This window comes from Carlito syrichta, unplaced genomic scaffold, assembly GCF_000164805.1.
Source record: "Carlito syrichta isolate Samal-C Ts95f unplaced genomic scaffold, Tarsius_syrichta-2.0.1 Scaffold76546, whole genome shotgun sequence".
NCBI lineage: Eukaryota > Metazoa > Chordata > Mammalia > Primates > Tarsiidae > Carlito > Carlito syrichta.
The window spans coordinates 455,530-470,255 of record NW_007020642.1 but is presented as its reverse complement, the minus strand read 5'-3'; the positions used below and the strand labels follow the sequence as shown (position 1 = coordinate 470,255).

The 14,726-nt window shown below is 38.2% G+C and overlaps 1 protein-coding gene across 2 annotated transcripts in view; it reads left to right on the top strand.

Moving 5' to 3' along the window:
• The first annotated feature begins 141 nt into the window (after nucleotides 1-141).
• WDR92 (WD repeat domain 92) overlaps nucleotides 142-14,726 on the top strand; it is a 41,270-nt gene continuing 26,685 nt past the window's right edge. For both annotated transcript variants that reach the window (XM_021710271.1, XM_021710268.1), the window contains exons 1-3: nucleotides 142-442; nucleotides 9,532-9,632; nucleotides 12,268-12,398. In XM_021710271.1, the coding sequence (XP_021565946.1) occupies nucleotides 260-442; nucleotides 9,532-9,632; nucleotides 12,268-12,398 (415 nt within the window). In that variant the 5' untranslated portion in view covers nucleotides 142-259. The remainder of the gene's footprint in view (nucleotides 443-9,531; nucleotides 9,633-12,267; nucleotides 12,399-14,726) is intronic.

Here is a 14,726-nt window from a genome sequence, read left to right as displayed (position 1 = left end):
TCTAACGTGTATTTTTGCGAAAGGCAGCGGGTAAGTCGTTGCCTAAATTTGTGCCGTCTGTGACAGAACTTGTGCCATCTCGGGAGCGCATCTGGCATTAGTGGAGATGACTAAATCCAATTCGCTACGGCGTCTGGGCGCGGAGTACGGAAAGCGGAAGGGACAAGCAGTTCTTGCTAATGTTTGGAATCCTGTTTCTAGGTGGGTGTTCTGTTCCCGTCTGGGTCAGACGGTTTCTGGAGGTGAAGTCGGCTGGGTCATGTCGGCCTTCGAGAAGCCTCAGATCATCGCCCACATCCAGAAGGGCCTCAACTACACGGTGTTTGACTGTAAGTGGGTGCCCTGCAGCGCCAAATTTGTGACCATGGGCAACTTCGCACGGGGCACCGGCGTCATTCAGCTGTACGAGATCCAGCACGGGGACCTGAAGCTGCTTCGGGAGGTGGGTGCCGGGTCCAGACGACCCACTCCGAGGATCTGGACTGCCGTTGGGGGCGAGCGCGGATCCTGGGGTCTGCATCCCTCTTTGCCAAAGTCTTCGTCCGGCGTCCCCCCAAAGCATAGCTTGAGCCGCTCGCGACAAGAGAAGTTGATGGCGGATTGAGAAATGCTTCCGACTTAAAACCTTTCGAGTCCTGAATTCCCATCGCGGGCTAGTTCATCCGCACCCTGCTGGCCCCTTGCTCCTACCACCCCCAGCGCAGTCCAGCGCGAGGTCTCTGGGAAGTGACGTTAAGATTTCGTGTCTGTTTTGGAGGACCCTTCGGGAAGTTCGCGGTTGTTTGTGGAGAGTCTGATACTAGGCCCATGTTAGCAATGCTTTTTCATGCAAGCAGAGCCGAAGTAGGGACCGGATGCCTGCAGTGAGGTTGAAAGAGATAACCGAATAAGTATCAACTGAATGTCTGGTATTTCCAGGCGTGTTAATGGCAGTGTCCCTGGAGTTTCCAGTCAGGAGAGAGAATTAGCTCAGCAGTAATGGCAGTTTCTCATGGAGTTTCAGGAGAGATAATTAGGTCAACAATAAAGCCAACGGTGCGTAAATACAGTCAATACAAACCGAGATGAGCTGACACAAAGAAACATGGTTCTATGAGAGTAAAAACAGATTTGAGATGGTTAGACACTTAACTAGGCCAAACTAGAAGCAGAGAACGAGGTTTCCAGAGGAAACAGCATATGCGGGAGCTCACTGATGGAACAAAGTTTATATCCTTAAAAACTAGAGGAGCCGAGGAGCAGGCAGGAACCAGCGACTGCAAGATCTTTAGGACATTTAAAGAATGTATACCTTTTTTCTAAGAAAAATGGGACATCACTGAAGAGATTTAAGCAGGGTGTGGCAAAATCAGATGTACAAGTTTTGCAAAGATCACTAGTGAAAGAATTAGAGAGAGGATAATAAGCTTTTTTTGGTGTTGGGAGTCTCACTCTGTTGCTCGGGCTGGAGTGCGATGACACGCTCATGGCCACCGCATCCTCTACCTGTTGGGCTCAGGTGAGCCTTCCGCTTCAGACTTCCAAGTAGCTGGAACTACAGGCACGTGCCACCATGCCCGGCTAATTTTTTGATTTATTGTAAAGACGAGGTCTCACCAAGTTGCCCAGGCTGGTCTTGAACCCGTGAGCTTAGGCAATTCTCTCACCTTGGCCTCCCAAAGTGCTGGAATTATAGGCGTGAATCACCACGCCTGGCCACAAGTAGTATTTTTATAGGTGTTTATAGTTTTTAAAATGTCTTGATTTGGGTTGCCTGAAAAAAATGATCAGTCATAATCAGGTGTTCAGAGTTAATAATAGACTATAAGTACAGCGAAGTTTGCGAACTCCAGGGATCGAAAGCTATGGAGAGAATTCGCTTGGAAGAGATAGGGATTAAACTGGTAGGTAAAGGGTGAGTACAATTTGAATGGACCCAGAATCAAAGATAATAAGGACTCATCCCACTTTAAATTTTCCTGAGTTCCTGTTTTCTTATTTAGTTTGTTTTCTCTAGACAGTCACTCAGAGTAGACAAGCATGGCTTTTTCTTTTCTATCTTGGCTAATGTTGTTCATCTTTTAGCTCTTTTGTCACCTGTGGCTTTTGTGATGTTCAGTTCATATTGTCAACGTATGATACCCTTCCTGAATCTCAGACAGAGTAACTTTTCTTTACACTGCATCCCTATAGTACTTATTATCTGTGCCAGAAGTATAATATTCTGTCCCATTTATCTCTAGATTGTAAGCTCCTGGAGAGTAAGGACAATGCCTTTCTTTAGTGTGGTTTGTAAGGCGCAGCCACTCAATAAATTGTGTGTTAAAACAATGAGTGAACGTATGTCTGTAAATAGGATATAATTTGAGAAATTTAGATACTGATTTTTTTAATCATTAATCAACTTGGGGTCAGTGGTTTGAACAAATGGGAAACACTGGGATCGCAGAAAGAAACTTAAAGGTGAAGTATGGCCAACAAATGCCAACTGAAGTTCAACAAAAGGGCATCTATAGGCATTTGACTTTTTTTTATAGGAACATGCAATTTGTACATGTATCAGGAATGCACTTACCCCATCAAGTGTAATAGTGTTCTTTGTTTCTTCTAGAGACTCTGGGGAATTCTAGCAAATTAAAAATTTTGGTTTTTTAGCAAAAGTAATGTGTGTTCATGATAGAAAATTTAGAAAATATAGATAGGGAAGAGAAGAAAATGTCACTCATAATCTCAATTCCAAGAATAACTACTTTTTGTTATTTTTACCTGGGTCCTTTAGGTCTTCTATTTTTTTTTCCCCATAAATTGTCTACTGAGAACATATTTTTTTAAGGTACTATGTTTGAAAAGGACCAAAGGTATTTGAAAGATGAGTCATTTCTCTTAAAGATTCTACTGTCTAAAAAGAGGGTAAGACAAATATAAAAACACATTTAAGAACTTATATTGTATTTGGCTGTGATGGTGCATTGGAAAATAATATAGGTTAAATACAGGTCCAGTGATTTTCAGCCTTTACTGTGCATCAGGATCACCCGAGTGTATTTTATTGCTACCGCTTTTGTGTGTGCGTGTTTTAAAATACTTCTGCCTTGGTCCCACCCCTGGAAATTCTGTCACAGTAGTACTCTGTTTCCTCTAGACTGGAGTAAGGTGTGGACATCAGTATTTTTTAAAACTTCTGCTAGTTAATTTTTATGTGCACCAGGACTGGGAACCATGGGACTAGGTAGATAATTTATTAAAATATTAGGAAACATACTTGATTCATCATTATAGCACCACCCCAAGTCCATGTACCACAAAGTCTCTGTAGCTAAGAAAAAGAAAATTATAAAGGAAGCATATCAGTCTTTGTTGATGTCTTCCTTATCTCAGCACTAAAAGGATAGGGAGGAAATAGAGGGGCAGATACTCCACGTACAGTCAAGCAGGTCATTGCACCCACCACACAACGCTGGCCGGGTGTTCAAGTAGAAGCTGAAATCTATCTCTTTCCTTCATCAAGACTTGCATGTGTGAGACTTCATCAGCATATTAAGGGCAACTTTTTTCTAATGGGCACAAAGATACCATATGGACTAAGGATGGCCCTGAAAAAGAGAATCACGATTGTGCATGTTCAAATTGTAAAAATTAGCAGTAAGCTAATAGAATTCTGCTTTTTTAGTCCCTGTGCTACTGAATATACTGCTTGTTAGCTTTTGGTTGACTAAATCTTTTAATGTTAATTAAGTAGTGCCAGGATGTGGAGGAGGAAATACTGACAAGCTGTACTAGGCCTACCCACATACAGAACAAAAATAGCTCTCACAGGAATTATTGATCATGGGCTTCTTCAATCATGTTAACATCTTACTTCAGCAAAGAAAACTAACAGGTGAAATACAACCATCATTGATGGTCGTTTTCAGTATCATATAGCAAAAATTATTAATATATATGAATTTTCTTTGTGGAACAGTTTTGGCAAAGTAGAGCTTCATTTTCTTTTTTAACTAATCAGTTCTCTAGCAAGAAAAATTATAAGTTGCCACTGAATTCTTTCCATCTTTTCTTTTCCACAGATAAAATAGTTGACCAGGCATGGTGCTTCATACCTGTAATCTCAGCACTTTGGGAAGGCAATGTGGGAGGATCACTCAGGAGTTTGAGATTAGCGTGGGCAACATAGTGTAACTCTGTCTCTATAAAATAAAAAATTTACCAGGCATGGTTGCATGCACCTGTAGTCCCAGCCACTTGGGAGGCTGAGGCAGGAGGATCGCTTGAGCCCAGGAGTTGGAGGCTGCAGTGAGCTATGATCATGCCACTGCACTTGAGGTTGGGTGATGAAGTGAGACCCTACCTAAAAAAAAAGGAAAAGGAAAAATTAACAGGGACAGAGAGCAAGTCCTTTTGTAAACTATAAGAAATCAGCTTCACTTGTGTCTTCCCTCAATTTAGTTATTACTGTGATTTCCATGAATGTCTGAGGAAAGAGAAAACACGCCTGCTTTTATAAGTCCACTTGCCAGCAGAACTCAGGCTTTGGTTTATATATTTTTGAGTTCAATTTGGTTCTTGCACAGCAGACCATTAGTATCTATAAATCTCTTTGTTTCTCTGATACATGAAGAGAAAGAACAAGAGGGAAGCATAATACCATATACTTATAACTTGTAAAGATATGAATGAAGGTAAAAATTAGAGGACAGAAATCTGAAAGTAAATTTAATTTATGCCTGTACCATTTATCTCATCAATGAATCCATTTTAGAATTCAGATGTTTCTTCAGTATGTCTGATGACCCTTAAGTTTACAGAATGGGGGATACATAATAAAATGTTTATTTAATTCATTTATATACAGGCCTGGGAGCAGTCTAGTTCGGTAGAAAAAGCTTGGAGTCTATCTGGCTCTTGAGACCTTAGGCAAGTTACTCAGTCTTCTGAATCTGTTTCCTCATCTTGAAAGTGGTGTTCCCAACACACAGTTTGAAGTGTTATGTGGGTCAGAAGGAGAAGGGATGGTCCAGTCTGGAAGAACCTCAAGAACAATATCTGATATATAGGTGTTCACTAGATAGAAGCTATTTTCATAATTGCCTATAAATGATGCCGGACAGTTTGTCAGAACCCAACCACATGAAAACATAGTGGGAGAAAAGTGAAAAAAAGGAAAGAAAACTCCCCAGCACTGGAGCTGAGAGATTAATGATGTTCATTCATCATCTGTTGAGCACCTACTAGATGTTAAATAAGACCTACTTTCATGGTGCTCACTTTCTAGAAAGGGAAGAGATCATTAATTGTATGAATAAAATAATTGTGTTGGTAAGTGCAATAAAGAAGACCAAACAGGGCAAATGATAAGATTTGGGATTTCCACTTCATATTGAAGGGGCAGGTAAAGCCTCTGAGGTTGTGGCATTTGAACAGAACTCTGAATGAAGAGTATCGAAGCATGGTGATCTGGGGGACGATCAGTCCAGGCAGTAGGTATAGCAAACAGAAATGCCATGAGGTGGAAAAGACATCTGTGAGTCTGAAGGGAAAAAGAGGAAGCTGACTGCTGTGACTGGAGTGAGAAAGAAGAGGAGGAGTAGGAAATGGAGTCAGAGAGATGGGCCAGGCCAGATTTCCCAGGGCTTTGTACATTTTGTGTACCACAGGCCTCAATAGCACTCCTGTGAGTCTGTACCTTTCAATGGAGATACATTTTACATCTTTCCCTTATATTTGTAATAAAGACACACTTACAGAAACCATGCAGTGACAAATGTAAAAACATCTAGTACAGGGCCTGTCATGTAATAGGTTGGTTCTCAGTTTGATCTCTTTCCTTTGAAGGTACTACAATAAGTACTCCAATATTTCATGGTGTTTCAAAAACAGCACTACAATGTGCAGATTCTGATAGCTGCATTCTTAGACACATGCAGCTATCAGAGAATCTGCACATTGTAGTGCTGTTTTTGAAACACCATGAAATATTGGAGTACTTAGTTCCATCTCTGCACAAGGAAATGTTTTTCAGCAGAAAAATCTGATGATATGTTTCTGATCTTTATATCACAAGAAGTAACCACACAATTTATTAAAAGCTCCATTTCCAGATTTTCTTATTGGTGTTCATTTGGTACTGTTTTCTACTAGGCAAGCTGAAAAAAATATTTGAAGAAAACTTTAAAATTTGAGAACATCCATTGACTTTTGTTTTTGGTGAATTTTCTAATTCGTGCATAATTTTATGTTAGTACTAGAAGATCAGTGTGTTCGAGGAGCATAATTTGAGATTCTCTATTCTAAAGGGTCAAAAAGTAAAAGTCAGATAAAGGAATAACAGGAAATTTTTCAATTCTTTATTATCAGCAGCAAAATCCTGGAAGAGCTATGTGTTTACTATAGGGACTGAAAAGTAGAAGTTAGTTTTTACCTATTCCATAGCCTAGGAAAAAGAGAAACTCTCAGCAGGGGCTACAGATGATAGCAATGGAAGTACAGGGAATCAGTGCTCCAGCTAGTGGAGGAGAAAATGGGCAACTAGTCTTCTGGTGATTCTCAGAAGTATTTTCCCAAGGGTTGGATCAGTAGATCTTGACAGCTCCTCTGCACCTGTAATTCCCCAAATCTCCTGGAACCACATTCCTGTCCATCAGGCTTCTTACCTCAGAGGCCTACCTTCACCCTCTGCCTCAGAACGATGCAGGCCCAGTATAAGGCAAACAGAGTGGAGGGATGGGTAGCCGTTTCATCAGTTGGCTTAGGTTGGAACTCTGAATTAATTTCACCATAGGAATTGTGTCCTAGTAGTGATTAAGTGGCTTACCACTATTGATATATTAATTCAGGTACTGTTATTTGGGGAGAGGGAAAAAAGGAGGAGAACTTTAGTGGACTGGAGTTGGAAACTGTTTTGTTATGTTGACAAAATTTTGATTCTCTGTGATACCCCATTTTAGGGTACTTTTCTTCTTTTCTTTTTTTGAGTTGGTGTCTTACTCTGTCGCCCAGACTGGAGTGCAGTGGCACGCTCCTGACCACCGCAGTCTCCACCTGCTGGGCTCTGGCGATCCTTCCGCCTCAGCCTTCCAAGTAGCTGGAACTACAGGTGCGCGCTACCGCGCCCGGCTAATTTTTTGATTTATTGTAGAGATGAGGTCTTGCCAAGTTGCCCAGGCGGGTCTCAAACCCGCGGGCTCAGGTAATCCACTCACCTCAGCCTCCCAAGGCGCGGGATTACAGGCTGAGCCACCGAGCCCAGGTAGGATACTCTTTTTCATTAAAAGGGAACATAACTGAAATAAATGAGTATTAACTTTCTGATGCGGTGGATAACTGATGTCATCTCAGATCACCTATGTATCAGAAAGAAAAACATTCTATGGGTCTGTGCTTCTTCTCAATGTGGTCTTTTACAATCATGTTTCTGTAGATGTCTGATTTCATTTACTAGACAATTTCAAGGATGCTGTGAACGCTTTATTTACTTTTAGACTTGACTATGCGGTAACTGCAAATTTATCCAGACCCCAAACAATGAGACGATTAAACAATCTGAGAGTTTCCAAAACCCTAGAGTGTATAATGTTACCTTTTAATTCAGAGTAAAAAGTTTTAGTTATAATTTGTGTTAGGTGAGTTTTATTTTCTTCTTTGAAAATTGCTGTGTATCCATGCCACGTGCGGTGGCTCATACCTGTAGTCCCAGCACTTTGGGAGGCAGAGGCAAGAGGATTGCCTGAGCCCAGGAGTTTGAGACCAGCTTGGGCAACTTGGTGAGACCTCATCTCTACAATAAATAAAAAAATTAGCCAGCTACCTAGGAGACTGAGGCAGAAGAATTACTTGAGCCCAGCAGGTCGAGGTTGAGCATGACACTGTAACTCCAGCCTGGGCCACAGAGTGAGACCCTGACTCAAAAAAAGAAAAAAGAAAAAAGAAAGTTGCTGTGTATCCTTATATGAATAATATACCCTATATGGAAATGCCCAGCTAAACTGGGAAAGTCTCAGGGAAATTTTTTAAAAATTATTTGAAACAGGCCTACCTGTGAGGGATGCATGTTGGTATATTGGCCCAGGAACTGAAGGGTTACAAGGGGAGATGCCCTGGAAACTGGAGAACCCTGCAGAGGGAAAATAGTGTATTCAGATAGCATATTGTTACATGGAACAAGTCAAGTCAAAGAACAGTGTCCTTTGAACTCCCTGTATTAAAATGAACCTCTGTGTGTTTGTAGATGTATAGAGGGTCTAGAAGGATGAGGATTACTTCTGAGAAGTGTTAAAGGGACTCACTCTTCCCCTTCCATTCTTTTGTTTGAATTTTTATAGGGAACATGCATTACTTTTGTAAACTTTAATAATTTAAAAATGTAAAGATTGTAAGAGACTAAATAAGAGTCTGACAATCGTGGGAGGTGTTATAACTATAATTGGGCAATAGTGTGATTTAGGACAGGCATCAGCAGTAGCCTCATCTAATTCCAGATTCTGTTAATAGAGTTTTTAGGGACAAAGGGCAACAGGAAACCTAGACTTCCTAGGCTCTAGGAAGGACTTCAGTGACCTGGGCAGGTAGAGTTGGGGTGAGAGGGCCAATGGAGAAATTGGGAACATCAGGAAATAAAAGATTAATGGAAGACCCAGGGAGGTGTGAGAGTAGGTAGGAGTAATGAATATGTGTATGTGGGAGGAGCCAGATTGAAACTGATATTTGGGTTGTAAACTTTTTGAGGGAATGGTCAATCTCATTCATCTTTGTATCTCTTTTGCCTAGTTCAGTGACTTGCATGTAGTAGGAACTCATTAAATATTGAATCTTGCATGAGTTGGGCAAATCTGTAAAGCTCTAGGCTTCAGTCTCCGATGACAGGAGGATATTGTATTAGATCATTTTTGAGGTCCTTTTGGGATGTCTACTTTTCTTCACCTGATTTCCATAAGGCCCCATATCTTAAATAGTGCATTGGTATGTGTTATTTTCTAATGTGGTTATGTACAATATTTGGAGCAGTAGCTTTTTAAATTAAAGCAACTTCAAAAGATTAGCTACTACTAGTAGTAATGCCTTTGTACACACACTGGTTTATAAATGTCTATGCACTAAAAAACTCCCAGAGAAAGTGGGACATAAACATCTCAGTTTATAGGACTCTATAGGGAAAGCTATAAGAGACACATAAACGTTTTGTTCCTGTTGCCATCTGGAAAGAATAATATCTTCATTATGTTCTCATTTCTACTGAGGATCTTAAATAATATCACGTTAAATGCCAAGACGTTCATATTCTCAAACCAGTGGAGATGGTAGAGTTGTCAGCATTTGAATGTCTCATTAGTGAGATGAGAAGCAAGGCAAATTAAAACTTTTTCTTTTTGACAGTTACATACTTTTGAACTAAAGAAAGATGACTAAAAGAAAAGCATGATCATTTTAATCTGAAAATGTTTTAATTGCTTTTTATATTGTGTCTTATTTAAATCGCACAATAGAGTCATAAACATTGTGAATTAGAAATACCTGCTTACTTAAATAATGTATTCTCTCTTCTTCCTTTTTATCAAGATTGAAAAGGCCAAACCCATTAAATGTGGAACATTTGGTGCCACATCTTTACAACAGAGATATTTAGCTACTGGAGATTTTGGTGGAAACCTTCACATATGGTAAGATTATTTAATTAGTATTCAGGCAGGTGAAATAAGGAATGTCTTCAATAGTCTTATTATTCTTTTTCTTAAAGAGAGAACTCTAATTTTAAAATGTTGCTTTCCATGTTCAATTTTATCTATAAAAATATGAAAAAATATATAATATATACTTCCAGATTTCATGTATAAACTCCATTAAAAATACTAATCTATTTTTCTTTAGTATTTTGGATAATGCTATCAATACTTATTTTCGCATATGGTGCTTAGTGCTGGCATTTAAGTCCTCGTATTTGTAGAGGTCTATTCCCCCTTCTACTTCAAGGAAACGGTATATAAAAAGGCACATGTATGTCAATGAAGAATTAGATATTAATTGTTTACATCCAGCAAGATTCTTGACATTAGAGAATGATACACTGAGTTTTTGATGGTTTTAATTTTTTAATGTAGACTCTCAATTCATTTAAAGTTTGATTTTGTTTTGTTTTGTTTGATGCTTTAACGTCTAAGCACAACACAATTTTTCTAAGCACAACTGTTCAGGAAGATATCTGTTGAATACTTCAACATAAAACTGTTTTGAATGAGCAAAATCACAATTGTGCCAAATGCCTTCTTTAATTTTTTAATCAGAAAATTTTTAAGACAGATACTCTATCAGTCTGGAGGGCAGTAGCTCCATCACAGCTACTGCAGCCTTGACCTGTTAAACTCAGGTGATCCTTCTGCCTCAGTCTTCCAAGTAGCTGGAACTATAAGCGTGTGCCACCATGCCTGGCTAATTTTTTTATGTATTGTAAAGACAAGATCTCGCCATGTTTCCCAGGCTGGTCTTAAACTTCTGGCGTCAGGCAATCCTTTTGCCGTGGCCTCCTAAAATGCTGGGATTACAGGCATGAGCCACTGTGTTCAGCCTCCAAATTCCTTTAATTTTCATGTTTTACCTAGAGTTGTTTGTTCGTATTTTGAGTTGAATGAATTTAAATTTCTCTTTAATTATTTTCCAGGAGAGTTTATTATTTTAATCATAAAATATACAGAAATGTTCTAGAAAGTTCTTTTAAAAGTTCTAGAAATTTCTAAAAAATTAACTTCCCTACGGTATGTTTCCTAATAATGTGATGGTGAATCAGTGTGTTCTATGTAATTTTAAAATGTGTTAAAATGGAAATCTCAATGCAACAGTACATCTTCTCTATATAAAAATCCCGTTTTTGATTCTCACTTAGAATCTGCTACTTTATAATTAAATTACTTTGATGTATTTATCTGTCTTAGACTCTTAATGAAAAACAGAATGAAACTATTTTAATTTCTCCTTGCCTTAACTGCTGAATAATTAAATTAGCATTTATTCATTAGTTCTCATGTGCTATGTCAGACACATTCAGAAAAATTGGGAGAGAGGCCAGTCTGAATGTTAGTTTTTTACAATAAATGTATGTCATCACAAGAATATGAAGCAAATGTAACTATTGACCATCTTCTTAATTACAGTTCTCTAGTATAGTACAAATATTACCAACTTATTTTAATTGATAAGTCTTGTCATTTTATGTTAAAAAAAATAATGCTTTAAGTCTGTGTATTCTCTTGATTCTTTCATAATGATGGTACAAAGATAAAAGTTGTCTCTAAATAAAAAAAATCTCAAACTTTTATTAGTGAGATTTTGCTAATAAATCTTGGCCTAGTAATTGGGATTGTATTTCATGTATAGTCATTCCTTTTTTAAAAAGTAAAAGTTATTAAAAACTGAATTATTAAAAACAGAAGCTGTTATAGAAAAGCAAAAGAAAAGGGGGAAAGGGAGGAAAAGGGCAAGAAAAGGAATGTATGAGGTCAGCCTAGTTGAGGTATTCATCACCAGTTGTCTAGTGCAGACTCAAGCACACATGGTAATCTGTACTTTCCTGAATGCTTTTCTCTGTACTGATCTTGAATTAGACAAGCTTCAGCCAGGCTGGCTGTAATATTTATTGTGACCAGTATGATGATACATTGAAAAATATGTCAGTAGATGAAATTCAGTGTGGAATTTAATAGAAAAATAAAATAAAGGAAGAAATATATACAAAGTAAACATAACCCATATTTTCTCCTTTAAAAAGATCTCAGGATCAAACTACCAAAACTTACTTCGGAAGAATTCTAAATCACATTGAGTTTACTCTATTTAAAGCAATGGTTATCAGGCTTCAGTGTAACAGATAATCAACAGATTTGGGGACCCATCTGAGATTCTGATTCATTATGTCTTTATAGATCTTTGAGGCAGCTGACAATATAATGTGGGTGGCAGTTTCAGTCTGTGAATCTTCGTTTATTAACAAACACCCTGATAATTCATATGTGGAGGTCCTAGATAGGTCATCTTTAAAGAACACTAAGTAAGGTGGGCTCAGGAGATTGAATTCCAAGCTGAATGATGACAGTCCTCACTGGGGTCTTGAAAGAAGCTGAAGTAGAGAGAAAAATTGAGAAGTAAATGTCTAAATTACCTTCATAGTAAAACCATTATTATTATTATTATTATTTTAACCCTTAATTTTAAGCAGAAATCTAAGTATGGTATGCACTCTTAAATTTTAGTAGTGGCCTAGAATGGGACAGGTAGTGTAAGTAAGAAGTTGTATTTGTTGTTTAGGAATTTGGAAGCTCCAGAGGTGCCAGTGTATTCTGTAAAGGGCCATAAAGAAATTATAAATACCATAGATGGTATTGGTGGACTAGGAATTGGAGAAGGAGCACCCGAAATTGTGACTGGCAGCCGAGATGGTGAGTCAGTACGTTCTATGTACTTTTTAAATGTTTTAAAATGGAAATTTCAATGCAGTACATCTTCTCTATGTAAAAATCTCCTTCAGTCATCTTGACCCCCTAAATATAACAATCTTGCTGCTATTCCTTTAATAAGCAAGTTTGATTGTATAGCCCTCAGTTATTTCAGGTTTTTGGGTATTTTGAGATAGAGGCATAGCACTACTATTTTAGTGTTGAGCTAGTTCAACTACTTACAATGATTGTTTCCTCTGAACTTTGAAGAATTTAAAATGTCTTTGTAGGTTTTTGAAGCAACTGATGATATAATGTAGGTGGCAGCTTTTCATTTTCCTTTTTGAAAAAGCAGAATTAGTACTTGTGAAAATTGTCATATTGACAGCTGGTTGAACGCTAACGTTCTGTGAACCATGCACTGAGCATTGTGGAGGATTCCAGCGTCACCAGCTCAGCCCTTCCACCCTTCATTGACTAACATGGGACAGGTCTTTTGGTGTCTAAAGCCATTCTGAGTAACTCTAACAAAGTCAGAATTTTGTTGCTTCAAAAGAGTTGCATGAGAGATTTGGTACCTTAATTGATTTGGCTATTTTCTTAATAGCTGCTCAAGACCATGAAGAAATTGTTTTTTTTTTTTTTTTAAAGATGTGTGGTACAATTCAGGATTAGGTATACAAGTAGTCATCATATAGGTAAAGTTGGGCCTCCCTTTGGTCCCCAGAGAAGATTGTTTTAAAAGAAAAGTAAAATGTAAGAGAGTTGATCTCATAGAAGTAGAAAGTAGAATGGTGGTTACCAGAGGCTAGGTAGGCAAGTTGGGAGGGATATGAAGAGAGATTGCTCAAGAAATACAAAGTTAGTTACATAAGAGGAAAAAATTCCTGTGTTCTATTGCACAGTAGGAGGAGCATGGTCAACAGTATTGTATTGTGTATTTCAAAATAACTAGAAGAGAGGATTTTGAGTGTTTCACTACAAAGAAATAATAAATGTATGAAATTATTGATAGGATGATTACCCTGAATAGATCAAATTACAATGTATACATGTATTGAAACGTCCTAACGCACCATATAAAAATAAAATCATTATGCATCAATTAAAAATAAAGTTTAAAGTAAAAAATGGGATGTAATTTTCTTTTTTTTTTTTTGAGTTGGAGTCTCACTCTGTCGCCCAGACTGGAGTGCAGTGGCTGCTCCCGGCCACAGCAGCCTTGACCTGCTGGGCTCCGGTGATCCTTCCGCCTCAGCCTTCCAAGTAGCCGGAACTACAGGCACGCGCTACCACGCCCGGCTGATTTTTTGATTTATTGTAGAGATGAGGTCTCATTGCCCAGGCGGGTCTCGAACCCATGGGCTCAGGCAGGGATGTAATTTTCTAATAGATTCTCAAGAGCAGCTGTGTTTTAGAAATCACTTTTTTTAAAATCATAAAAGCAGTATGTATATAGAAGGAAAAGTAACATTCAATCTGTCACACTGCCACAACCATTAGATTTTTCTTTTTCTTTCTTGTCTTATATATAATTTTTCATAGTTATCAGTGTGAATATCAATTTGTATCTTAATATTTTGTCATATGCAAATGTTGCCGTTTCCATATACTTTTCATAATTATTATTTTAGTGAGTATATAGTATCATATAGCTACACTTAATAATAAGCATTCAGTTTGCTTTTAAGTTTATTGTTTTGGGAGAGTGGCTTAAAAATAGTGAAGAAATGAGTATTGTCATGTATGTACTCTTTTGGAATAAACTTATTTTATGATTCTTAAAATTAATTGGTAAACTTTCAAAGGTACTCTTTTACATTGTCAGCTGCAATGAATGGGGTAGATTTCCAATTTCCCCTGCCAGTGTTGACTCCTCCCTTATAGATAAAAATGATTTACCATTCCATCTTGTGTTAACTTCTTTCTGTGTTTGTTTGCTAGTTAATCCTGTTTTATGAATTGTCTGTGTTCTTTGCTTATTAACTGTTGCAAACTTACTATAAATATTATCAAGTTGTATAAATTCTATAGGATAAGAGAATAACCTCTTATCACATTTGTGGGAAATTTTTTTTTCTTTCTTTCTTTTTTTTTCTGAGTCAGAGTCTCACTTTGTTGCCCAGGCTGGAATGAAGTGGTATACTCATGGCCACCACAGCCTCCACCTGCTGGGCTCAGGCAATCCTTCCGCCTTGGCCTTCCAAATAGCTGTAACTACAGGTGTGCACTACCTTGCCCAGCTTATTTTTTGATTTATTGTAGAGAAGAGGTCTTGCCAAGTTGCCTAGGCTGGTCTCGAACCCCTGGGCTCAGGCAGTCCTCTTTCCT